The 25,431-nt window shown below is 47.5% G+C and overlaps 2 protein-coding genes and 1 long non-coding RNA gene across 4 annotated transcripts in view; 1 reads left to right on the forward strand and 2 right to left on the reverse strand.

Annotated features, from left to right (window-relative positions):
* Window positions 1-1,138: 1,138 nt before the first annotated feature.
* On the reverse strand, window positions 1,139-5,128 carry LOC128337213 (protein S100-A16-like). Its single transcript, XM_053277964.1, has 3 exons — window positions 4,988-5,128; window positions 2,897-3,075; window positions 1,139-1,609 (listed from the first exon to the last, which is right to left on the reverse strand). The coding sequence occupies exons 2-3, from the start codon at window positions 3,053-3,055 to the stop codon at window positions 1,463-1,465; spliced, it is 306 nt and encodes a 101-aa protein (XP_053133939.1). The 5' UTR covers window positions 3,056-3,075; window positions 4,988-5,128; the 3' UTR covers window positions 1,139-1,462.
* A 79-nt stretch (window positions 5,129-5,207) lies between these two features.
* The window catches only part of LOC128337221 (uncharacterized), a 47,956-nt gene continuing 27,732 nt past the window's right edge, over window positions 5,208-25,431 (forward strand). For both annotated transcript variants that reach the window (XR_008312212.1, XR_008312211.1), the window contains exons 1-3: window positions 5,208-5,308; window positions 19,357-19,462; window positions 20,718-20,788. This is a non-coding gene — a long non-coding RNA (uncharacterized LOC128337221). The remainder of the gene's footprint in view (window positions 5,309-19,356; window positions 19,463-20,717; window positions 20,789-25,431) is intronic.
* Window positions 10,103-16,942, reverse strand: S100A16 (S100 calcium binding protein A16). The gene is made up of 3 exons (XM_053277960.1): window positions 16,847-16,942; window positions 11,645-11,823; window positions 10,103-10,561 (listed from the first exon to the last, which is right to left on the reverse strand). The coding sequence occupies exons 1-3, from the start codon at window positions 16,851-16,853 to the stop codon at window positions 10,397-10,399; spliced, it is 351 nt and encodes a 116-aa protein (XP_053133935.1). The 5' UTR covers window positions 16,854-16,942; the 3' UTR covers window positions 10,103-10,396.

Below are 25,431 nucleotides of genomic sequence, written 5' to 3' on the forward strand. Positions count from 1 at the left end.
TGGAATCTCTCTGCCAGCTCTCATTTTGAGGACATTTGAGGCTGGAGGCCATTTCAGAAGAGGCTTTGTTAACTTGCTGAATGCTCATTTCATCAGCTTCCCCTTGCTGCCACCTGGTGGTTGCGCTTGAGCATGGCAGGGGTGGTCAGGATTCTGCACGGGTCCATGGGGAGGCCACTGAGAGGCATAGCGGTCGTGTCCTTGAGGCCCTCTCCTGGACAGAACGTAGAACTCCACACACGTCCTAGGGACAGAGGAAGCTAGCTGCTGTCTACCGAGTCAGACCCTTGGTCTGCCTCAGTAATTGTCTGCACGGGCTGGCAGCAGCTCTCCAAGGTTTCAGGCAGAGGTCTTTCCCAGCCCTCCCTGGAGACGCTGCCAGGGATCAAACCCAGGACATTCCGTAGGAGCTCCACTTGGCTACAGCCTCATCCCCAAGTCTAAATCAATGGAGAGAGTGTAATGAAGGCAACCCGCCCCCCTCCCCATAATACTATTCAAACTCAGAGTCATAATGATTTGTGGTAGATTCTAGAGAGACCAAATAATGTGCTTCACAAAAAAATGTGTGATTGGTTTGTGGAACTCAGGGCCACAGGATGTGGGGCTGGCCAGTAGCTTAGATGGGTTCCGAGTGACGTTAGACAAATCCATGGAGGAGAAGAGGGCTAAAGAGACCACAGACAAGGGAGGATAAAGGAGGAAGTCATAGAACATGCAGCAGATGTGTGGACCACAAGAACTTGCTGAGGGAAAGGATTCAGACAAATGCATGGTCTATCCAGCCCTCCAACTGTGGTTGAACGACTAATCCCATCAACCCCTGACTACTGGCCACTGCGTTTGGCGATGGTGGGAGCTGTAATCCAGAAGGCTGGGGGGCCAATGTTGGGTAGCCCTAATCCAGCACTATCAGCCCTGATAGCTAAATAGAACCTCCATGGACTGATATGGTCTACCTCTGAGGATGAGCAGAACAGACACACATTCGCCCCCTGCCTTCCAGCTTCCCAGGGGCAGAAACAGAATGCTAACTAGGTGGGCTTTGGGTGTGATCCAGAAAGACCCTTTGCACGTTCTTACGGCAACAAGGGCAGGATGCTGGCTCAGAAAGAATCACGGCAAAGAGAGATGCATGCATGGCGACATTCCGAACGGACTCCAGACTTTATTGCAACACTTCATTGAATTCACAGTTGGGCCGTCGCAGCATCCCGACGTGTTTACCCCAAACCTGAACGCAACTATCAGCAAGGGAAAGGAGATGGACTGAGATGAAAAGACCATCGTGACTTCAGTTGATTGAATAAACACAGCAGCACTTCAAATAGTTCTTCCTAAAATGCCTTGGAGAATTAAAAAAAAAGTCTTCATCTGGCACAGAAAAGGCAGCAACACAAGTGTAGGCTCAGAGGTCGGAATGTGATGAAGGAAAACCGGAAGTGTGCTGAGACTAGGCTGTCTACTTCTCGTTCGCTATCCGGCATTCCAAGAGTCCATGAACAATTTCGCCCAGCAAGTTCCAGTATTCCTCGAAGCTAATCTTCCCATCACTGTCCTTATCCAGATCACGGGTCAGTCTGGCAGCAGCTTCCTTGTTCTCAGTATCCTGTGCGTGAGAAGAGGACATAGAAGGGGTGAAGCCAGTGAAAGGCAGGGATGGAGCCCATCAAGAGTAGGGGTGCACAAGCTTATGGTGTCACCCTCCTTGTTTAGATAGATATATTCATCAAAAGAAGGTTTCATTGCAACTGTGGGATATGAATCTGTAAAAAGCGGGGACATCATTTTTTTCCAGAGTAGGGTTTTCTTAATGGTTGGTTTCCAAGTTAGCCTCAGTGTGCAATAGTCACCACTCCAGAGTATGAAGCACCTTGCTATTTCACACTGGCGGCATTTTATTGTTTATTGTAGCTCACCCATTGAAGTGCTGGGCGGCATACTGTCGCAAGCCTGTTGCTGATCATTGTTTCCCATCTAAATATGGACACACTCACAGATGCTTTTGTACAGAGTGCACTATTGCACAACCTTGCTGACACACAATTTCACAGGGTGTGCTATTGCATTTGCTTTCTGACATGTCAATGCACAGAGTATACTATTTTACAGGGTAAGCTATTTTACATGCTTGCTAACATGCTATTTCGCAGGGTGTGGTTCCTTTTTGGAGGCTTGCTGGGGTCCATATTTATAGGAGGAGTCAGAAACCCCCTCAGGCAACAAAAGCCCCCTGCCACACACACAGCCCCACCAGAAAGATCTGCATTGTGAGATTAGCTGCAGTAGGGCAGAGTTAATAAGAAGGAAGATGATGAAAACTCATGAAGCATTCCTATATATATATATATATATATATATATATATATATATATATATTAATATTGTAATTTGGATTATGTACACCATCTAGTTATAGATCTATAGATATATGGTGGTATATAAATATGATAAATGCATAAAATCAATTGCAAGGTATTTTGTAAAGGATTGCAAAACACCTGATAACTGGGCAAAGAGGCACCTTTTTAATGTGGTGTTTCTCTTTATTTAGCAGGGGGAGAGCAACTGGCCCAATCCACCCCCAGCACAGCATCCCTCCAGTGACTGTTGCTGGTGTCTAGCTTACATTTCCTTTTAGACTATGAGCCCTTTGGGGACAGAGAGCCGTCTTATTTATTGATTTGTTCTTTCTTTATGTAAACCGCTTTGGAAAATTTTGTTGAGAAGCGGTATATAAATATTTGTCATTGTTGCATTTTGTGATGAGGAAAGGCCCATGATGGGCTCACTGCAGAAGACCGCAGGTGGCTATTGCACAAGCTATTGAACAAGCCTGCCGTCCACCGCCTCCTCCGCCCCACCTGCACAGAGGGGTCAGTGCCTATCAGCTCACTGTCAGCATGTGATTAAGCTCTTGTCTCAGCAGCTTCTGGAAATCCTTCTTCCGGATGGCGCTCCGTCTCTTGCCCCAAAGGTCCTTGCCGGCATACTGGTCGTAGGTGTCTACCAACACCTGGATGGCCGGCTCCAGCTCGGAGAGGTTGCCAGCCATGGCCTCTCCTCCCTTTGCTCCTGCAGGAAGAAAGGAGGTGTGTCACAAACCGGCATCTCTTCCTACGGTGTCTTTTGGCTCACACAAACACGTGAACAGAAGAACACAGTTATGGACCCAAAGTTTTAAGCATCTTTGCCCCACAGAAGTGGAAAGGGTTGAGACTGTCTTGAGGGAGTATTCTTCAAGCTGAGAAATTTCCTGCTTTAAAAAAAAACAAAACCCAAGTCCTCCTTCTCCCCATGCCTGCCACTGAGTTCCATTAGTCCCACCCACCTGGATGTCTCTTAACTGCCTCTGAAAGCACGAACATTCCACTCCCTTAAGTTACATTGGGGCATTTGGGGATTTATTTAATTTTTTGCTTCCTTAGGTTTTCTTTTCTTTGGAATTATAATGTTTTCAGCTCTTTCGGACATAGATATAAGATGAGGAGATTTCTGCTGGATCAGAACAAAGATCCACAAAGTACAACATTCTGCTTTCTTCAGTGGCCAACTATAGAGAGCCCACAAGCACAAACCTTCTCCTGCTGGAAATGGAGAGTCCCTTAGTGAGCATAAATTGCCTCCTTTGCTAAGCAGAGCTCACCTTGGTTTGCATTTGGATGGGTGGCTGCATGTGAGTGCTGACTCCTGTAAAATATTCCCCTTAGGGGATGGGGCCGTAGCACAGTCAAAGAGCACCTGTTTTGCATGCAGAAGGTCCTGGGTTCAATCCCTGGCAGTATCTCCAGGTAGGGCTGGGAAATACTCCTGCCTGAAACCATGAAGAAGCCACTGCCAGTCTGTGTAGGCAATAGTGAGCTAGATGGACCAAGGGTCTTCCGTATAAGGCAGCCTCATCTGTTGCTATGTTGTGCCTTAGCAACTGATATTTGCAGGTATACTGCCTCTGAGTGTGGAGGTTCTATGTTACTATCAACTATATATGCTAATAGCAAACTCAAGTGGTTAAGTACCAATCTGACTGCAAAGAAAACGAGGCCACTCAGAAATAAGATTATGGTTTCATTTTCCATGTTCTTGGGGAACTCCTTAGGTACATAGAAGTACCGTATGAAACCAAAGAAAAGATGACTCCTGACTTCAAGACATCCCCCTTAAATAATGCAAGTTAAATATGGGGTTATACCTGTCTTCACCCTAAAGGAATAGGACTCTCCGAATTTAAGAGGACCTCCCTAACGCCTGTTTCCTAACATCAAAGAACTTGGAAAAAAATCTAGTCTGGGATTTTTTATAAGGTATACACAAGTTATAAGGGAAAAGGGTTCTTTTTCTTCCAAAGCCCCCAAGGGCCCCGTGAGCTTACTGAACCTAGGACATACAAGGGCTCTTGACACAGCGTGCCAGGGTTTGGGTTTCGTTTTTTTAAAGGAACATGGAGGACGGACAAGGGGCAAAAATTGGCCTACTCAAGCCACTTATAGTGGGTATGCTGGAGCAATATGATGGATAAAATCAGAGGGGATTCTTCACGCAGGAGGAGAGACACCTTTCCCCCTTCACTGCATCTCAGAATCTACCAGTATCACCCTGTTATATAACAATAAAAGACTCCGGTTCAGGGGGCAAAGTCATGAATGACCTTCCAATACTATATATCAAAAGCAGAAGAAGGCCTCGAGGAGTGGGAGAAAAAAGGGGTCCTTTCCCCCCCTTCCCCTTTTCACGGTGTGAGACTGGAATATCACTACTACAAGTTTCCTGTCCTCAGCTGCCTAGAGGCAGACACCAGGACTCTTCTTAGGAGTGTGCGAGGGAGCCCGTTGTGAGTCCCCATTTGCTGTGTCTGTATCCATCGGCAGACCTCTCTATCTACCACCGGACAAAATTCCGCAAAGGCAAATCAGGATGTACACGCATTCCAAAGGAGAAGGCTGGAGAGCCCAAGAGAGTCGAAAGGCAAGCGGAGCAAGAATCTTCCTACCTGGTGTTCCAGCGTGGCCTTGTTTCTTAGCTGTCAGGAAACAAACTTCATCAAAGTTGGAATAATCTTTTTAGCAAAGATGGCTGCAGGTGCTCAGTCCTTCAGGGAATAAAAGTGATTCCGCAGGGAGGAGAGTGCTCTTCTTCTTCCCATAAGTCTCTCGGATTCCCCCCACCCCTCCGAGGGAGAGTTCCGCTCCAATCTCTCCTCTCCCGGAGAAACTGGAGAACTGAGCAAACCCACCTCGTTGGACAGAAAACAGGCAACTTGGGAAGCAGGAGAGGAAACTGCATAGGAAACGGGATTGTTCTGATGTGAAAGGTCAGGCCGGAGACAGACGCAGGAGAACAGCCGGTCTCTCTGTAGCATAAATCCCGGGATTCGCTCCAAATTTTGCTTTGTGTGAAATTTCAACACCAGTCCCAGGCTATGCAGAAATTTCATTTGCAGAAACTAGTAAATTTCGCTTGCTGTACAGCACTCATTGCTGTCCTTAAAGATGCTCTGAAAGTTTCTTCTTGGGCAGATCCCTGAAATACTCAAATGTCTGTCTGTCTTGTCTGTCTGTCTCTTCAAAATGTCAGCGGTCTCCAAGTGTGCAATCCTGTTTTCCTTGGCACGCTCATTGTGCCGAGCAAATTGCTAACAGCTGCTGCCCAGCTAATTTTTTTGCTAGGCAGACGGCTGGAAATAATCTAGTTTGCCTGTGTTGGTGTTTCCTAGGTTTGGTAGCGAAATTTCTCCAAAGTGACACATGAAAGAGAAGGTCAGGACTGCTCTTGGGAAAGGCTGAAATTTCAAGAGGAATTTCAGGTTGCCTCTCCGGGAGAAACTGAAAAGTGATGAGGAGTTCCTTCCCAGGAGGAGAATTTTCTCAGACAGTTCCCCCCTATAAAGAGGGTGCTGTTTTCCGCCTCTGCTGATGCTGCTTTTATTGTTTTATTGGGTGTCTGGGTTTTTTAAAAAAACTTCCTCAATAGATTTGTATTTTTAATATTTGTATTTCATAGTATTTCATTTAAGATTTGTATTTTTAATCAGTTTATATTGTTTAATATCTTGTGAACCACCTTGAGATTACTTTTAATAAAAGGCAGCTTAACATTCCTCTGAGTACCAGTTGCAGGGGCCCCTGTGCGAAACAGGATGCTGGTCTAGACAGGCCTTGGGCTTGATCCAGCAGGGCAGTTCTTATGTTCTTAATTTAACAATAAACATAATAAGAAGTATCCCTATAAAGAGCAGAGGAAATTGCAATACCACTCCAAGTCTGCGGCTCTGATATACAGAAGGTGGTTTCCAGGACAGAACCGGACTTCTGTCTCTCTCTCACCTGGTTTCCTTCGCTCTTTCTGCCCTGATTTAGCAGCAATGACCTCCCACCTCTTGGCCTTCACCTAGACCTTTTCCTTGAGCTGAACAAGAGTGTCCGCTTGTACTTCAAACCTGATTGGTTGGAACACACCTGCTTGACAGGAAATGGCTATTGGAATCCCCACCCTCTGTTTTCCTTCCTTCCTGTTTTCTTGGTTTCTGTTTTCCATTGTCCTCGGAACAGAACATAAGATCAGCCCTGCTGGATCAGGCCCAAGGAGGCCCATCTAGTCCAGCATCCTGTTTCCCACAGTGGCGCACCAGATGCCTCTGGGTTGCTCACAGGCAAAAGGTATGTGCATGCTCTCTCTCCTGCTGTCGCTCCCCTGCAACTACTATTGAGAGGCATCTTGCCTCTGAGGCTGGAGATGGCCTATAGCCACCAGACTAGTAGCCATCGCTAGACCTGTCCTCCATGAATTTGTCTAAGCCTCTTTTAAAGGCATCCAAGCTGGTGGCCATCGCCACATCCCATGGCAAGGAATTCCATAGATTAATTCTGCACTGTGTGAAAAAGTACTTCCGCTTGTCAGTCCTGAATTTCCCGACATTCAGTTTCATGGGGTGACCCCTGGTTCTAGTGTTGTGTGTGTGTGAGAGAGAAGTTTCTCTCTGTCCGCCCTCTCCACTCCATGCATAATTGTATACCCCTCGATCATGTCTCCCCGTAGCGCCCTCTTTTCCAAGGTAAAGAGCCCCAGATGCTGTAGCCTTGCCTCCTAAGGAAGGTGCTCCAGGCCCCTGATCATCCGGGTTGCCCTCTTCTGCACCTTCTCCAGTTCTACCATATCCTATACCATAGCTGGAGTACTCCAGATGTGGCCGCACCACAAATTTGTATAAGAGCATTATAATATTAGCATTTTTATTTTCTGCAATTCTGACATCTCGCACCAGGTCCTGGGCACCACTCTGCATTAAGGCCAAGGTTGCCATCCCTCTGGTTGTTTCCGTGACTAACTGTTCTAAGGCACAGTCATTGAGCATGTCTAGAAATTGGCCTCTCTTTCATTACCCGAATGTGAATTATTGGTGTGCAGTCTCTGTTTTCCATGGATCCTCTGTTTTCCTTCCACATTTGTTTTTCACTTAGACTCTGTTTCTGGCTCCATGCCATGCATGTTTTGGCGGTTCTGGCCCTAGGCTAGTTGCTTTAAGAGTCCTTGCTCATATCGTGTTATCTCCAGGCACCGTTCAAAGTGAACCTAATGTGATTTCTGTGGGCCTTAACAAGAATGAAGAATGGGGAATGTCATCTGTGTATAATAAGAGTATATTTCCCTGTGTATAATTCCCTTCTGCCAGCCGTTATTGAAGGGAAACGCATCCCCATCCATGATCTGGATTAGATGTAGCCCATGCACCAGGCCCACACATTTTGACCGGCAGTACCATCTCAGAGGGTGGATGTTAACAGTGGTTTTTGGCAATACCTGCCCTTACAGAGATGGGAAATACGTGATAGGTGTGTTGCACTTACAGCTTTCTGTGTGCTATCACCCCTCCTTTATCCCTACCCCACAAACTATTAGCATAAAATGCAGGTATTTTTGCACAGAGGAAAGGGCTAGGGTCACCATGAAGAAATTGTTGCACTCTCATATATTTGTTTCTTTTGCCCCATTCATGATGGTTTTAATTTCCAGCAGTGCCCTCTTGTTGATCTGTTTGCTTTGCTATTCTATGTCTAAGACTGAAAGCTGCTTTAGGCTGCATGATGCAGGGAAAGCTGGGTCGAAATGTTTTAACATAGACTTTTAAATATGATTGTATACACCCGGGTGCCCCTGGCAAACAAGGTGAGGCAGGTGGCTACCAGGGAGAGGGCCTTTTCGATGGTTCCACCCCGTTTATGGAATAGCCTCCCCAGTGAGGTTCACCTGGCTTCATTATTTTGTTCTTTTAGATGCCAGGTAAACACCTTTTTGTTCACCCAAGCCTTTTAAATTCGGGTTTTCAGATTCGATCTGGTTTTTTACTAAGTATCAAATGAGTTTTTAAGCTGTTTGGTACTGTCTTTTGTATTTTCTCTTCTTCTTTTTTGTCTGTTATGAGTTAATGGGTTATGTTTTTTAATTGTATGTTTTAATCCTCTGTTGTGAGCCGCCTAGAGAACAATTTGTTATGGGGCAGCTAACAAAGTCGTGGTTGTTGTCGTTATTGTTGTTGTTACAACAATGCCTGTGTCTGTCTCATCCTTAAGGAGATCCATGCAGGGAGGTCCTTCATGATTTGGGGGAGAAGTGCAGGTTATACTATGGCAGTGGATCACCGGAATCTAGGACGCTGCCTTCTACTGAGTCAGACCCTTGGTCCATCCAGCTCAGAACTGCCTACACTGTCTGGCAGCAGCTTCTCCAAGGTTTCAGCAGGGGCTTTCCCAACCTTGCCTTGAGATGCTGCCAAGGACTGAACCTGGGACGGCCTGCATGCAAAGCAGACGCTCCACCACGGCCCATCCTTGGGGTCTTTTTTTGCATCAGAGCGGAAACTGAAATTGACAGGCCTCTGTTCCTTTCTTGTTTGTACTTACAGGAGATATTACGATTACTGATCCCTTGATTTATGTTGCTGTTTTATTCCTTTACTGCCAAACAGAAACATTTAATGAAGGGTGATGGTGGCTTTTCTCTTTGGTCAGTATCCGAGGATAAGATGAGTTGGAGATAAGTTGTTGTTATTCTTTTGGCTTATTTGGGAGTACATTTTATCCCAGCACCAGATGACTAGTAAAGTAAAGTGTGCCTTCGAGTCGGTGTCGACTTCTGGCAACCACAGAGCCCTGTGGTTGTCTTTGGTAGAATACAGGAGGGGTTGACCATGGCCTCCTCCCATGCAGAATGAGATGATGCCTTTAAGCATCTTCCTATATCGCTGCTGCCCAATATATAGGTGTTCCCCCCATAGTCTGGGAAACATATCAGCGGGGATTCGAACCAGCAACCTCTGGCTTGCTAGTCAAGTTATTTCCCCGCTGTGCCATTAGGTGGATTACCAGATGATTACAGTACACCTTTTGTTCAAGTGAGGGTTGAGGAAGGAAAGAAGTCCAAACTAGAGCATTGCTTCGTCCTTCTGTCTGCTGAAGTTGATACAGCATAATATTGGCCCCGAATAATCCAGAGCACAAAGCTTCACAGACCTTTATATCAAAAGCCACTTTCCGTGGCTGATTATAGCCAGATGACATTACTCCTGGGTAGTCCTACTGAAAATTGCGGCCTGCTGTTGAGTCACTTAAGCTGGATGTCAGCCCATAGGAAGCTGCCGTCTACCGGGTCAGATCTTTGGTCCATCTGGCTCAGTATTACCTGCACTGACTGGCAGCGTCTCTCCAAGGTTTCTTGCAGACGTCTTTCCCAGCCCTACTTGGAGAGGCTGCCAGGGATTGAACCTGGGACCTCTTGTGTGCAAAGCTATGGCACCATCTTGTAGAATCCAAAGGAAAAGAGTTGTGGTCTGCAAGGACAAGGCCATGGAGTGGAATCAGGAACATTGACAGTTTAATGAAATAGATATTACGTACAGAGAGGCAAATGCAGACGGCTTTTCCGTGCTCTTGCTGCTGGCTGTTTGTTAGCCCAACTTCTACTCCAGGACTGGAATACCAGTCACTAAAGCCCCATTCAAAAGCTGGCCTGGATCAAGGAATGGATTCACCAAAAAGGCCACACTTCCCATGTTCTTGCCACCGTGAAAGAAAAGGGTTATAGGAAGGAAAATGTACAAACGAGACTCTAACACTCTGATCCAACTTTATTTCAACATTATTCACAGTCTGATCATTGTGGCACCCCTGTGGCATTTCCTCCCCAGCTGTGCATCCCCTGGGCTGTGCAGTCATCCAGGGGAGCAAGGAGGCAATTTAAAGATAGATCCCAATTCCCAGGGCTTTACAGCTTTTGACTTCACACCAGTAGGCTGGCGGTGGGTGTCATGCACAGCCCAGCCACCAGGGGGAGCCGGAACAATGGCAAGCTAGGAAGTCAGAATGTGGGGGGCAGAAAGCAGGAGGTTTGGGGTGGCGTTTTGGTTCTACTTGGTGAATTTCACACTCTCCTCCTGCTGGCGGATGAGGCACGAGATGGGGCTGGCAATGCCCCCAATCAGGTTCCAGTACTCGTCGAAACTGATCCGCCCGTCGTGGTTCTCGTCCAGATCACAGATAAGTTTGTCGGCAGATTGCTTGTTCTTGGTGTCCTGGGGATGGGAAGAAGAGGAAGCAGGGTTGGATCCGGTGGAAAAGGAGGGATGGAAACTATCTACCCTGGGAATGTCCAAACTGTGCACACATTTCCATGGATATTTCCATCTCACACACACCCAAATGCCATTGCATGTTATATATCCTGAACATGCAATGGCATTTTGCAGAGGGGATGTGAAAACGATAGGCAATTTCCCCAAGAATTGGATTTTTTGTCTGATTGAATGGTTGATACGTCTGTTTATCTCTCAGCCTAAGTCTACAATAGCCCCCATTCAAAGCTGATTGCCTTGCTATTTTGATACAGGTCCTGTTTCATTGCCTTTCATTGCTTCCTTACTCATTACTGACCAACTTGTTATTGCTTATCTTTGTCCCCCAACAAGTGCCCTGCTATTGCACATGGTGCTCGATGATTTCATATTATTGTCCCCACCATTTTAGTGCTGACTGGCTTGCTATTACTCATAGTGCCAGGCTATTGCTTTTGATAGCTTGCCCATCTAAGTGTTAGCTGGCTTGCTATCGCACTTGGTGTCAAACAATTGCTTAGCATTTCTCCTCCCCCTAACAGGCTTGCTATTGCAATTGTCAAATAGTTGCTTAACATTTCTCCCCAACTGTTAGCCAGCTTGCTATTGCACATGGCACTAGGCTGTTACTTACTATTGTACCCTCAACTAAATGTTCGGAGCTTCTTTGCTATTATACATAATGCCACGTAAGAGATCACAGTTACTCCCAAACCTAGCTAGCTATTGCTCATCTTTGTATGCCATCAGAGTACTGATGAAAGTACTTTGCATCTTTCCTCATTCTTTGCAACTGGTTGAATGTGTGCAGCATCACTGTGAAACATCACCCACCCCCCCACCCACACACTTTTTTTGCCCACCCACGATTATTCCCGCCACTGCACTAACATAGAAGGTTCTTTGGCAGGCCGTGATTAGGAGAAGCATATGATGGGTGAACTCACGAACAGTACCTCTTCTGAAGCCAGGAAAGACCCCAAGTGACTATTGCTCAAACCTCCACCCCAACACTGCCAAGGAGCCAATCGCCTGAGGTCTCACCGTCAGCATGTGGTTAAGCTGATGGCTCAGCATCTTCCGGAAATCCTTCTTGCTGATCCCATTCCGTTTCCGGCAACAGCAACCCTTCCCAGAGTATTTGTTGTAATTCTTCACCAGCGTATCGATGGCCCACTCCAGCTCAGAGGGGTCGCCAGCCATGACCTCTCCTCCTTTTGCTCCTGAAAGAAAAACAGGGGAGCAGCACAGGTCAGAATCCTCTCTTCATTTATGTGTACATGGAGCATACCTCCTCTTGATAAGGCTGCCTGCTTTCATCTCTTCTGAACCCATCAACAGCACACAGTCCCCTCTGTCCGTAGCTTTTGGGTGCTGACATTATTTGAAGCCTTCTGAGCAGTTGGAATGTTCATGAACACTCCGTAACAGCTCAGCAGCTGAGCTCATGGCTGTATGTGGTTTGGGGAATGAGTATGGATAGATCAACGCCTTCTCTGTTTCCCCACAAGTCTACATATTATCTGGGTTAATTTGGTGCCTTATTGATCCTTTGACGGCTGCCGGGATTGCCCTAAAAGATTATACCACGATGGGGTTGACTTTTCAAATAAATTACTAGATAACAAGCAAGTTTGTTTGTATACAGTATCTTGCAGGAACGCAGAGGGAGGAGAGGATGTAGCTTCATGCATGGGATTCAGCATCCTGGGAGTCACAACTGTTTTTTAATGGCAAGTGCCTAGAGAGGGTTTTTTAAAGAAATTGTTTTATGTCAACCACCTAGAGAAACATAAAATCTATAAAACATAGATTATTTATAAACTGCCTAGAGAGCGGTTTTATGAGGCAGCATCTCCAGGAAGGGCTGGGAAAGATGGCGGGCTCAAACCCTGGAGAAGCCGCTGCCAATCTATGCAGACAGTCCTGATTTGGGTGGACCAGAGGGATCTCTGTCATTGCGTAACTTCAGTATTAATCCAAGTGCCTTCCTTGTGCACAGCGCCCCTTGGGGTCTGTCGCTGGGAGTGCACCTCAGCCTCCTGGTGGAGTGTCTCTTCCTCTGATTCCCCACCCATCCTTCCGTCCTTCATTGCCCACAGTCATCGCTCCCGCTCCAATTATCCGTAATTATCCCACTGGCAAGCAGGAGCGCTGGGAGGGAGATCCACCAAACCTGTTTCCAGGAGCTCATCAGAATGGAATGTGGTTCCCTCCAAGCCAGTCGGAGATGGGGCAAGAGCCAACATGGCCCCACGCCAAGGCTAAGGCCACAATGGGGTCCGTCCCTGCTCTTGCAGATTGAAGCAGCATTGTAGGCGAGGGTGATCCTCCTGGGTCAAAGAGAACACCGGCTAGAGTGTCTCCTTTGGGCCTCACTGTCCTCACTCTCCTGGAGTCTTGGCATGATGGGTTTCTGGTCGCCTCAGAAGGGCAGAGAGGCTAGGAGCTCGGCAAACTGCTGGGAAGGAAGGATGGGCCATCCAGGAATCTGAAATGTGGAGCCAGGATGCCCACGGCTGGTCCTTCTGAATGGCCTGGTTAGGATTAATTAATCAACGAACAATTTCAAAATGTACTGAGAATAATTGAAGAGCGTTTCCCTCCCGGCTTGAACCTCGGGGTGACGTTCCACCCTGCTGACTCGGGGAACCACCTCTCCTGAACGTCACGCGGAGGTCTCTCCTCCTAGCAAAGTTCTTACTCCACTGTCCCATTGGCTAGCTCTTCCCAGCTCTTCTGTTCAGGAGAGGGCTGGCTGGGGCGAAGCCCTGAGACTCCACCCATCTCGGGAGCCTCACTGCCGCTGCCATGCTGACGAGTGGAGCCCAGGAAAGAGTAGGAGGCTGGCACACACCCTTCAGCGTGGGAGCAGGTGTCTGCTTTCTTGCACAACCGTGTGGATATCTGGCCTCTCCGATCTCCCAGGGACATTCCAATTACGTGCATCGATGTGCCTGCACATCCTGTGCATTATTCGCCTAAGGAAAATAACTCACAGGTGCTTGTTTGTTTTACAGGCAAAGCTGTGAAGGTCCCACATTTGGGTCCTGGAGATATGTGTTTGGATCCTAGCTTGGTTAGATTTCTCTGCATGTCCTTCCCCATGGGAACATAGGATGCTGCCTTATGCCGAGTCATACCCTTGGTCCGTCTGGCTCAGAATTGTCCACTCTGACTGGCAGCAGATCTCTAGGGTTTCAGGCAGGAGTTTCCCCCTGTCCTACCTGGAGATGCTGCCAGGGATTGAACCTGAGACCTTCTGCATGCAAAGCAGATGGTCTTCCACTGAGATATGGCCCCATATCTTCCATGATGAGTCTCAGCTTTCCCAGTCTGAAAGCTAGGAATAAGACTTTATCCTACCTCACAGGGCTGTTGTGAGAATGAGTGGGTGGTAAGAAAATATTGTTAGCAGCCTATTGTCACCAGCCCTTTCAGGTGGGTGCTACACCTTAATAAAATGACAATCAATCCCAATCACTTTCTGGAGATGGCCACTCGATTGTTTCGAATGCCTTCTCCCCTCCTTCCAGCATTCACTAACCTTGCTAGGCTATCGCTAGATTAAAGGACTCTTCGTGCGCCTAATTGTCATCTCTAATTAGCCAACCTGATCTCTGCCCTGTTGCCTCAGATTTTACACTAGGAGCTCTCTTGTGAGAATTAGCTGCCCTGAGCTTCACAGGTCGGCTATCGGAACTACCACCAACGAGTCTTGGTTTATCCCCCATTTTAATGACCTTATCACAGCCAGAAGTACACACACATATACCCACACACTCATTCTTAAGGCCAGATTTGATGATGTGGCATTTTTTTTAATGGGGCACATGTTTTTCATAGAGTGTGAATCTCTCAGTTCTGCAAATGTCTTCCCAAGCAAATTGGTCCGGGCAAGAACAGGCTGGTCCTAGAATTACCCCCAGGGTCCTCCATTCCTATCGTCCCTGTCTCTGGCAGACGCTTAGAAGAGAGAGAGTGTGTTTCTCTCTCTCTGTTTTGCCCTTTCCAATGCTAGGAGAAGGAATTCCTTTTTCCTATAGACAGTGCTTCATTTTAGAAGGACCTGGGTCTCAGAACTGCCTCTAAGAATCCCCACTAACACTAGGTTGAAAGGTCTCCCCAGGAAATGGTGTTAGGTCCAGAACAGGGATTGTTGTTGGTATTTCTGTAGTTCACCACCTAGAGTCTTTGGAGGAGGCGGTATATAAGAAGTTTCAAGAAATTAAATAAATAAATCTCTAATTTTAGATGCGATGTGTGGTTTTGACGGGCTGTGAAACTGAGACCTGAGCTGAAAATTGTTACAAGAGAGTAGCAGTAGTAGTATTTATCATCATCATCATCATCATCATCATCATCATCTTTGTGATAGTTATTATTACTACTAGACTGTATGCACCTTGGGGCAGGGACCTGTCCTCCTCATACTTTGTAAAGCACTCTGCAGCACGAGGTAAGAGGAAGGAGAAGAAATTTCATGGAGAATAGGCCTACCTGTAGCTTTTAGCCATGATAACTAAAGGGAGCCTCCATGTATGCATGCAGTGTACCTGATAACCAGGACAAACCAGTGACAGCTAATGCTGAAGCTGGATTAAACAGACCTTCTGGATCCGATCCAGAAGAAAATGTCTGAAATGGACATAAGAGCTCTGTTGCATCAGTAAAAAGCCATAGGTGCACAGGAACATAGGAAGCTGCCTTATACTGAGTCAGACCCTTGGTTCATCGAGCTCAGCATCGTCTACCCTGACTGGCAGCGGCTCCTCCAAGGGTTCAGGCAGGAGGGTTTCCCAGCCCTACCTGGAGATGCTGCCAGGTACTGAACCTGGGTCCTAGTTAAACATCCTGTTTCCAATAGTGGACAGCCATTTCCAGGGAAGGCAATGCACAAAAGCAATACCTACCCCTGCTCCTCTGTGCCATGGATAACCTGGGTAGAAGTGATTGTGCGGAAGCAAGGCAGGAGGAAAAGCCACCCAGTTTCCCTTGCTTCCACTCAATGGAAAACTGGGAGGACAGACAGCTCCCAAACTCAGGTAGAACACGGTGGCTAAACTATAAAACATGTAAGAATACAACAAGTGAGAGTGGCCTCCATTTCAGCCGTTCCAAACACCCGAGAAAGCAGAAATGCCGTCATTAGGCCTGAATTCAGACAGCGATCTTGCCTGAGCAGCCTTCTCGGACAGCTGATCCCAACGCCGTAATATCACTATGGAGAAAGCCCGTGCCGTCAAACCCACAAAATATATTCAAGTTCTAACAAAAACCCAGGGCAAGAAATCCCCAGGAAATCTCAAGGAACAAGGAGATGTGGGATGAGCCTTGACGTTCTCTTTATATTCTCTTGACGTTCTCTTTATATTCTTCCTCCACTTATCCCTTAGGGTTGCCCACTCCGGCCGAAGTTATCCCTGGAGGTTTTTGCCCCTCATACTCTTTTCAATATATTTCACAATATCAAGCCATTAAAATCTCCAGGATTGTGGAGACCGATGATACCGCCCAGAGACTTGCGTTTGGGGCGGCATACAAATATATTGAATAAATAAAATATAAATCCCTGAAGAATCCTGGAGGGTGGGCAACCCTAACACCGTCCATCAACTTATGACGGCAGGAGGGGGACTACACAGTGGACCAGGCAGGGCCTTTCTCTCAGAGCTGAGGTTCAAGCAAAAAAATCCCAGAGATCCTGATCTGACCTAGGACTTCATACATCCCAAAGCAAGAGTGCAGGTGCAGGGTAGCCGGGCACAGATTCTGAGTGGTTCAGAAGTGCCAGATTTGCACTCTTGTGCTGCAAATTTCAGGCACATCAGGGGACCCCGGAAATTAGAGTTAGAAGCAGCAGCAAGCTACCTTTCCAAAGGCATCCAACTTCTAATCTCCTGCTTAGCTTGGGAGGACCGGATGGTGTGTGAAACCCATCCTATTCCCCCTGGCTCTGAGCTCCTTATCCTTTCCCTGCTTCCACCTTTCTCCGCCTGCCTCTCCTGGCCCTGAGATTCTCCCTTCCTGACAGAGCTCTTCCCCTCTCTTGGAACGCCAGCTTGCCCAAAGGAGTGTACCTCCAGACCTGTCACGGCACGTCCGCCCGCTCAACAGGTTCCCTAGCTATTTCCCCCAAATCTTAACAGCCGGTGCGTTCTGGTGGTGGGTCCCATTAAGGCTGCCCCTTCCCATCTGTCCAATAGCTATCCACACGCGGCTTTGCTGGATAATCCCCTCCCTTACCACGCATGGTTTCAAGGTTTGTTCTGCGTTCCTTCTGCCAAAGACCTCAGCGTCCGTCTGTCTCTCCGCGTCCTTCAGGCTCCTCCTGTATTTTTCAGGACCAGGCTATATGAGAGCAGGTGCCTCCCACTCCTGACGTTCACCTGGGACCTGTGCCATGAGGCCTGCCTCCCTTTCCTTTTAAAGAGAATCATCCTCTCCCCTCTCTTGGGGCGTTCCTCTGCCTAGCGCACGACTCACCTGGGCATCAGCACTGGGGAAAGCAATCGCATTGCAAAATCGGAGAGTCTTGCCTGTCTTCTCATTCTTCCTGCCAGTGATGCAGAGTATCACCCATGCTCTGCACAGGTGTGTAAAGCCCAAAGTATGGAGGTGCAGAGCTGGATTCAATCTATGTTCTTGCTAACCCAGTATCCTGTCTCCGACAGTGGATAGCACTACTGGATGAAACAGGCAGTGTGCCACCATTCCCTCCCCAATATTTATCTAATGGTGACAGGCCTCAGAAGCCAATCTTAGGGGTATAGTTAGGTTTATAAGAGAGCAGGACACCTTTTCCAAACTAGTTCAAAAGGGGAAAGAAGCACATTTCTTGTGTTTCTTGGATGATGTGTGCACACATTCAAGCAGGAGCCATCTTAGATAGAAGCATTTCCCCGCTGTGCCATTAGGTAAGATTATAATGCCCTTCTACAAATCTATGGTGCGGCCACATCTGGAGTACTGCGTACAATTCTGGTCATCGTAGATATGGTCGAACTGGGGAAGGTGCAGAAGAGGGCAACCTGGATTATCAGGGGCCTGGAGCACCTTCCTTATGAGGCGAGGCTACAGCATCTGGGGCTCTTTACCTTGGAAAAGAGGTGACTAAGGGGAGAGATGGTAGAGGGGTATACAATTATGCATGGAGTGGAGAGGGCGGACAGAGAGAAACTTCTCTCCCTCTCTCACAACACTAGAACCAGGGGTCACCCTATGAAACTGAATGTCGGGAAATTTAGGACTGACAAGAGGAAGTACTTTTTCACACCGTGCAGAATTAATCTGTGGAACTCTTTGCCATGGGATGTGGTGATGGCCACCAGCTCGGATGGCTTTAAAAGGGGCTTGGACAAATGCGTGGAGGACAGGTCTAGCGATGGCTACTAGTCTGAGGGCGATAGGCCACCTCCAGCCTCAGAGGCAAGATGCATCTAGCTAGTTGCAGGGGAGTAACAGTAGCAGAGAAGGCATGCCCTCCCCTCTTTCCCCAGCGGCATCTGGTGGGCCACTGTGCGAAACAGGAGGATGCTGGACTAGATGGGCTTCCTTGGGCCTGATCCAGCAGGGCTGTTCTTATATCCTTATGTTAACTGTTATAGAAGAGCCACTCCCTCCTGTGTGAAAGAAGGGTAGGAATGCCTCTTCTCCTCCTCCTCCTATGAATACTTCTATCCCGCTTTTCATCTTCCAAGATGGGGCCTGTCGCCCACAGCTTTCAGAAGCCCTTCAATTAAAAAAGGCACAAACTTCTTTGTTTATAATCTGCTGCTCAATTATCAAAGGGCATCTTTTTAATCTCTCCGAGGGCTTTCAATGCGTGAATCAAGCTGATTTGTCAACCAAACAGTACAGCCTTTAATATGCCCCCGGGGGGAATAGCTCATGTCCTGATTCATAGCAAGGGTGTCATCCCTCCTGTCTGGCTGGCGGAGGAGGCTGGCAGAGGAACCAGCTTCACACTTGGGTGCAAAATGCCTCTGCTGCATTTCACAAGACATCCAAGGCCTGTTCAACCCAAACCTAATCAGACTCATCAATGTCAAAAGAGAGCCTTCCCCTGCCCCCAAATGCATCAGGAAAAACTTTTGTGCCGTTTACAGCAGGAGTCGAAATCCTAGCAGCATTTGCCACTCGAGGTTCTATGGGAGGAGATCTGCTCTTGTGGTAGCAAACATGAATTGTCCCCTTTGCTAAGCAGGGTCTGGCCTGGTTTGTATTTGAATGGGAGAAGACATGGGGGCGCTGTAAGACATTCTTCTGAGGGGATGGGGCCGCTCTGGGAAGAGGATCTGCGTGCTTGCATGCAGAAGGAATAGGCGGTAGCTTTCTATTCAGTATGCTTATTGTCTGGGTGCAGGAAGAAGTTCGTTTATTTAATGAGGGAAGGCATGCAACAGCTCACCCAGCAGGGCTGTACCACAAGCCTTTGTGTTTTCAATCCAATCTCAACCTGAAAAGTATAAAGATTAGTCCGAGGGCAGGATGGTATAGTGGTTAGAAGGTTTATGTGTCACTTAGGAATCACCCTGGGTGGCCACGGGTAAGTCCCACCTCTCAGGCAGCACTATCTCAAAGGATCTGGGTGCAAACAAGCACGATTAGAATTGGCACGTATTTTCTGGATGCTGAATAATGCCAGAGAATGAAAAATGTAATTGGCTGGAGCCTCAGAAGGCGACTCCTTGTCATTCCATCTTTAAAAATATTCATGGCATGAACTCTGTCTCTCTCTCTATATTTTTAATTAGTGATCCATCCAACTGGCAGCTCTCCATCTGAAGGCTTCCCGATTCCTGGCTGCAGCCAACATCCTGTGGCAGAGAGTTCCACAGAGTAATTGCACAGTGTCTGATTGTAAGAAGCATTTCCTTTTACATCAGTCTGGAATGTGCCATCATACCATCTCATTGCAAGACAACAGATGACATCAGCCCAGTGGAGATAGGGGGGTGGGGAAATGTGGATTTTTAGCCAGCAGGAAATGATCAAACCAAAACACATATACACACACCATTTGTTTTGCTAGACCTTTTTTTCTCCATTTAGGAAAACAGTGACAAACATTTCAATTACTACCTTTTGTTTAGCAAAAACAATATTGTTATGCAAGAGTGTGATGGAGAAACAGAAGGCGTGGATCTGGTGGCCTTGGGGAGGAGAGGAAAAGCCGGCTCACCAATCAGCATTCAGATTTTTGGTGGGGGGACAGGGGGACCCCGATCTCGTTACCGCTAGCTATTCTAAAAGCTATTCTAAACTTCTTCTCAGGTAACCACAATAAATGGTGACCTTAAGGACTGCTTGCTCCCAAAGAGAATTAGGGTTACCAACTTTGACTGAAGCTATTCCTGGATGTTTTTCACCCCTGGCTTTTAGTTCGCACCTCCTCCGGTATGGAGTGGGTGCATTCACATATCGGCCAAATTTACCCCCAAATCTCTGCAAGCCCTCGGGGAGTGCTTCACGCACAAGTCGGATTTTTCACAATGCGTTTGAATGTCACCCAATTTATATCCCGGGTAGGGTTGCCAACTGTCCCGCATTACGTAGGATGTCCCTCCCTCATTTCAGGGATGAAATGTCGGTCCCCATAGGGACAGCATTGGTCCCGCATTTTGGTCGCGAGGCAAGCAATAAAATACTTGTGGTGGGGGCGTTTTATTTTCCTTTTGCTATGTAAACTATTTTGAGAAGTTTTTGCTTGAAAAGTGGTATGACCTGAGTATGTTCTAAATAATAACAATGCTGGCATGATTCAATAGCATATAGTTCAATAACATATACGTCATTGATCATCAGGCTCTTGATTGATATTTTTATGTATGCATTTTAAAAATGTTTTAATTGGATCTGTTTTTATATTTTAGCATATTTTAATGGTGTAATTTTTTATAGTCTTGTTTTAACTTTTTCTGTGTGAACCGCCTTGTGATTATTTTAATGAAAGGTGGTATATAAATTTAACAATAAATAAATAATTACCACTGCATACACCTCCCTCTCCCTGCCCCCCCGCCCCTGCCCCTCCAAACTTGTGTCCTTCATCCTGGCAATGAAATGTTGGCAACTCTAAGGGGTAAAAAAATCCACTCTTTGTGTTGTTTTTTAGGACAACTTCGAGTTCGCAGTAAAGCCTTGCAGAAAACCCGTGATAACGCCTGCTGTGTGAAGAACCCCCAGGTATTTTTTACCAGTATTTTTCACAATATTTTGTGGATTTTTTGTGGATATTGAATATTTTGTGAATATTACAGTATTTTCCAGTCTCCACGATTGCTTTTGAGAACCCCCTGTTAACTGAGTAAAGAGGCACCTTTTTAAAAGTGATGATTCTCTTCTGTTTAGCAGGGGGAGAGCAACTGGCCCTATCCAACCCCAGCACAGCAACCCTCCAGTGGCTGTTGCTGGTGTCTCTCTTATGTTTCCTTTATAGATTGTGAGCCCTTTGGGGACAGGGAGCCATCTCCTTTATTAATTATTTCTTTTTCTGTGCAAACCACCTGGAGCACATAATTTGCAGTACTTGTAGTTGTTAAGGAGAGGCATCCTGGAGTCAAAGTGAAAAGAAGGGTGTGTTTTTGACCAAGCCGAAGTGGTGTAGTGGTTAGAGTGTTGCACTAGGACTGGGGAGACCCGAGTTCAAATCCCCATTCAGCCATGAAACTCACTTGGACCGTTTGTTTGTCTCTCAGCCTAACCTACCACACAGGGTTGTTGTGTGAATAAACATTGCAATGTTTATTCTGGGCTCCTCGGAGGAAAAGCAGGATATAAATTTATATAGGATATGAATTTTAAAATGAAATGAAATACATTCCATCAATATTCCTTCCGGCCCAGAGGCCATCAAATCCCAAGGCACCTGCCATGTATGACCTCACATTCTCCAGATGAGCTCAGGAAAATAAACAATTAATCAAAGAGACAGCATAGCAGTAAGGAGGTGCCCCCTAACTCCCTGGAATAGCTAATAGGATCTCTCAGACTGACTCACTCTCCTTATCCCTGATCGGTTGTCCTTCCTTGTAGCCCAGCAAACCTCCCCGGTGACTAGCAAAAGCCTTCTCCAAACATTCCTAAAATACTTCTGCAGAGACTAAACATGATGCTTTGCAGAAGGAGAGCAGCCCTGGGGATTGGGAAACGCTGGTCGAGGGAGGCTGTGACTTCAGGCACGAGGTTCCAGGATTCTCGGTTTCTGCTTACATATTTGGACGGCGAGATCACACGCCTCTCTCCAAAGCAGAACGCAAACCCAGAGGTTTATTTATTTTATTTATTTATTGTTGAATGTCTATACCGCCTTTCATTGAAAACAACCCCAAGGCGGTTTACAAAAGTTAAAAACATTCAATGAAAATGACAATTAAAATAGTAAGCTAAAAATATAAAACAAATCTAATTTAAAAACGATAAAATACAAGCATAAAAACACATAGACACGAGAGTAAAAACACATAGAAGCCGCATAGAAAGGGTCATGTAAAAGCCTGGGTAAAAAGCCAAGATTTAAGAAGCTTTCTAAAAACTGTGATGGCGTCTGAGGAGCGAATGGCCACTGGGAGAGCATTCCAAAGTCTGGGGGCAACAACAGAGAAGGCCCTGTCCCGAGTGCACGACAGACGAGCCTCCTTCATTGTAGGCACCCGGAGCAGAGCCCCCTCAGATGACCTTGTCAAGCGGGCAGCAACCTGTTCTGCTCCTGTTACATAGGAACAGAGGGAGCGGCCTTCTACTGAGTCAGACCCTTGGCCCATCTGGGTCAGTATTGTCTACACAGACTGGCAGTGGCTTCTTCAAGGTTGCAGGTGTCTGACGTCAGACGCGGGGTGGGGGTGGGGTCTGGGGCTCAAGGCGCGGCCCCTGAGGGACGGCAGCCCGAGTTCCATGGACCCGTTCGCTCAATGGTGGCTCCGCCTCTGGGCAGAAGTGTCTCTCAGCCCTATCTTGGGAGATGTCACAGAGGGAACTGGAACCTTTTGCTCTTCCCAGAGTGGCCCCATCCCCTAAGGGGAATCTAAGAACATAAGAACAGCCCTGCTGGATCAGGCTCAAGGCCCATCTAAGTCCAGCATCCTGTTTCACACAGTGGACCCTGGATCCCTTTTTGAAAACCGGTGGCCAGAGGTGCACATAGGTAATTTTGGAGACTGAACCTAAAATTAAGCATCATCATGCTCAGCTGGGCGACCACACCACCCAGGACAGGCTAAAGAGGATTTGGGGGCCCCAGGGACTGTGGAAGCCCTGGACGTCAGCCCAGAAGTCCAGGGGTAAGAACGCCTCTGTTGGTGGTGGCTTTCCAGTCCTGTGGTACAGGGTATCAATGATTTCCCAACACTGCTGGAAGCCCCACCAACCAGCCATGTAACTAGCCTCGAGATTTTGAAGTGGAATCAGGGGTGTATCGGGGGGACAGGTTGTATGGCTAATTTTCAGCGGAGGATTTTTTGAGGTGCTATTACAGCGTATTGCAGCTCGTAGTTACGGGTCTGCCACCAACCCTAAAAAATGCCTTCAAGTTGCCCTGCTGGTTAGGGTCCATCTCATCCAGCGTCCCACTTCCAAGGACCCAGATGTTCTGCACGGAGAGATTCTCCTTGACCTAACACAGCAGCCTTTTGCAATGTCTCCAACACATTTCAACGTAACCCCATTCCTCTCCCGCTGTTTCCATCCGCTGCTGCTATTATTATCATCATGTAAAAGCATCCTGCTTTTATCTAAAAGATCCGAGGAGGGCGAGGGCGGCCCTTTCATGAGGCGTGATGAGGCCGTCTCCTCAGGCAGCAGATTATCGGGGCATCAGATGCCCTTCACTGCCGTCGGAGCAGTGCTTTGGGACTGACTGGACCCCAGCCAGCTTTGCAAGGAAGCCGAGGAGAGAAGAGGAGACTCCCCTCCTCTCCTCCCCGCCCCCTATGCCGCTTTCAAAACTGGCACACCTTTGGTTTCCAAAGGGGCCTGGCCCCCACCAGTACCGTGGGGCAAGGCGGCATCTGTCTTGCCTGCTGCCGTGCCCTGGGCCACCCCTGGAAGAGGGGATTTGCCCTGGCCGATAAATGGAGCATCCATGTACAGGAGCAGTCGCCACAGAGAACCAGGTGAAGGGGGTAAACTGCAAAGGAAGGATACTCTCCTTGCGGGAGGCCATTGGAGAGCTGTTTCCCAGCAGCCCCTGCTTAGCCCGAGTGGAAATCCAGCCAGCAGAGAGACTCCCTTTCCCGAGTGTCACGTTCTCACCCTAGTCAAATGAACCCTCGCCCCTCTCTCTCTCCAGTGCCACCCAAGGCTGCATGGCTCAACCTCCCCATCCGATGACACATTCCTTCCCTGTCTAATTAAAGTCATACCACACCTGTGGGTTGTAATATCTATTTACCTGTTTCCATGGAGGAGGCTATGTAACACACCAGCCCCATTATGAAACCTCCCCTGGGGCAAGAAGAGAGCCCCAAAAGACAGCAACACTCTGCCCAGCCTAACCAGGCTCAGCTGATGCCTGTGCGTCCTTTGGTTCCTCAGGCTGGTGGCTGCAAGTGCAAACTGATTTGGGAACCGAGGAAGCAGCCTTCTACTGAGTCTGACCCTTGCTCCCTCTAGCTTAGTATTGCCTACTCTGGCTGGCAGCAATTCCCCACTCTTTCAGGCAGGGATCTTTCCCAGCCTTACCCGGAGGTGCCAGGAATTGAACCGGGAACTTTTCATGGTGCCTCAGATATTATGAGCATACGTAGCTGTCTCCTACTGAGTCAGACCCTGGCTCCATCTAGCTCAGTATTGTCTACTCTGGCTGGTAGCAGTTCTCCAGTTTTCATCTACACAACTACCCTGTAAGGTACTGTATTTACCTGAATCCAAGACAGGATTCCCCCCGAGTTCTTTGATGTTAGAAATCAAGATGCATTAAATTGAGAGCCCCTTTCAAGTAAATGCAGGTATAACCTGCAATTAGGTTCTACTTTTTAAGGGCATCTACTTTTCAGTCACCTTTGATCTGGGTAAATACGGGCATGTCATTCATAGACAGATCTTACAGTGAGGGGAATGTGATTTGGCCACATGAGGAATAGAATCCCTGGACAAGCACAGATTTTAACCAAAACAGATATGCACGGAGTCTTAAAGAAGTCAGACACAGACCACACGTGATGCAGTCATGTATATTTTTCCCCCCAGGATATATTTTTTTTAATGCAAGAATAGTCATGGATGCCATCTTGGGCAAAGAGCCTATAGGGTGACAAAGGGAACTGCTAAACACGTTCACCTCTGACCACATTCCCACCCAGCACCAAGCCACCGTCCCTTCAAGCTGTATCTCCATCCTCAGAGGGAAAAGCACGCGTAATCCGTTTACTAGAACAGAGGTAGCATCTGGGAGACCTCAGGCGGAATGCCACGCACCTCTGGTTCCCAGTGGCCAAATGGTGGTCTAGCTTCACAAGGTCCTGAGTTGGATGTGGTGGCAATAATCATTTTCAGGGCCTCTCCCATCTGCAGAAAAAGCAGGCACGGAGAAAGACGCTCCGTAAAAGAACACCAGATTGGATTGCACAAGGTGCCAGGTTCGATCCCTGGTGTCTCCAGGAAGAGCTGGGAAAGACCTCTATCTGAAACCCGGGAGAGCCCCTGCCGGTCAGTGTTGACAGTGCTGAGCTAGATGGACTAATGATCTGATTGCACAGAAATCACTCAGAGAGAGAAGGAGAGGGGGAGAGAGAGAGAGCGCGCTGTCCCAAGCATTTGCAGATACGGCTCTAGGTTCAGTCTCTAGCAGCATCTCCATGTAGGGGTCAGAAAGAGCCTCCCTGATACTCCGG

Source organism: Hemicordylus capensis, chromosome 14, assembly GCF_027244095.1.
Source record: "Hemicordylus capensis ecotype Gifberg chromosome 14, rHemCap1.1.pri, whole genome shotgun sequence".
Lineage (NCBI taxonomy): Eukaryota > Metazoa > Chordata > Lepidosauria > Squamata > Cordylidae > Hemicordylus > Hemicordylus capensis.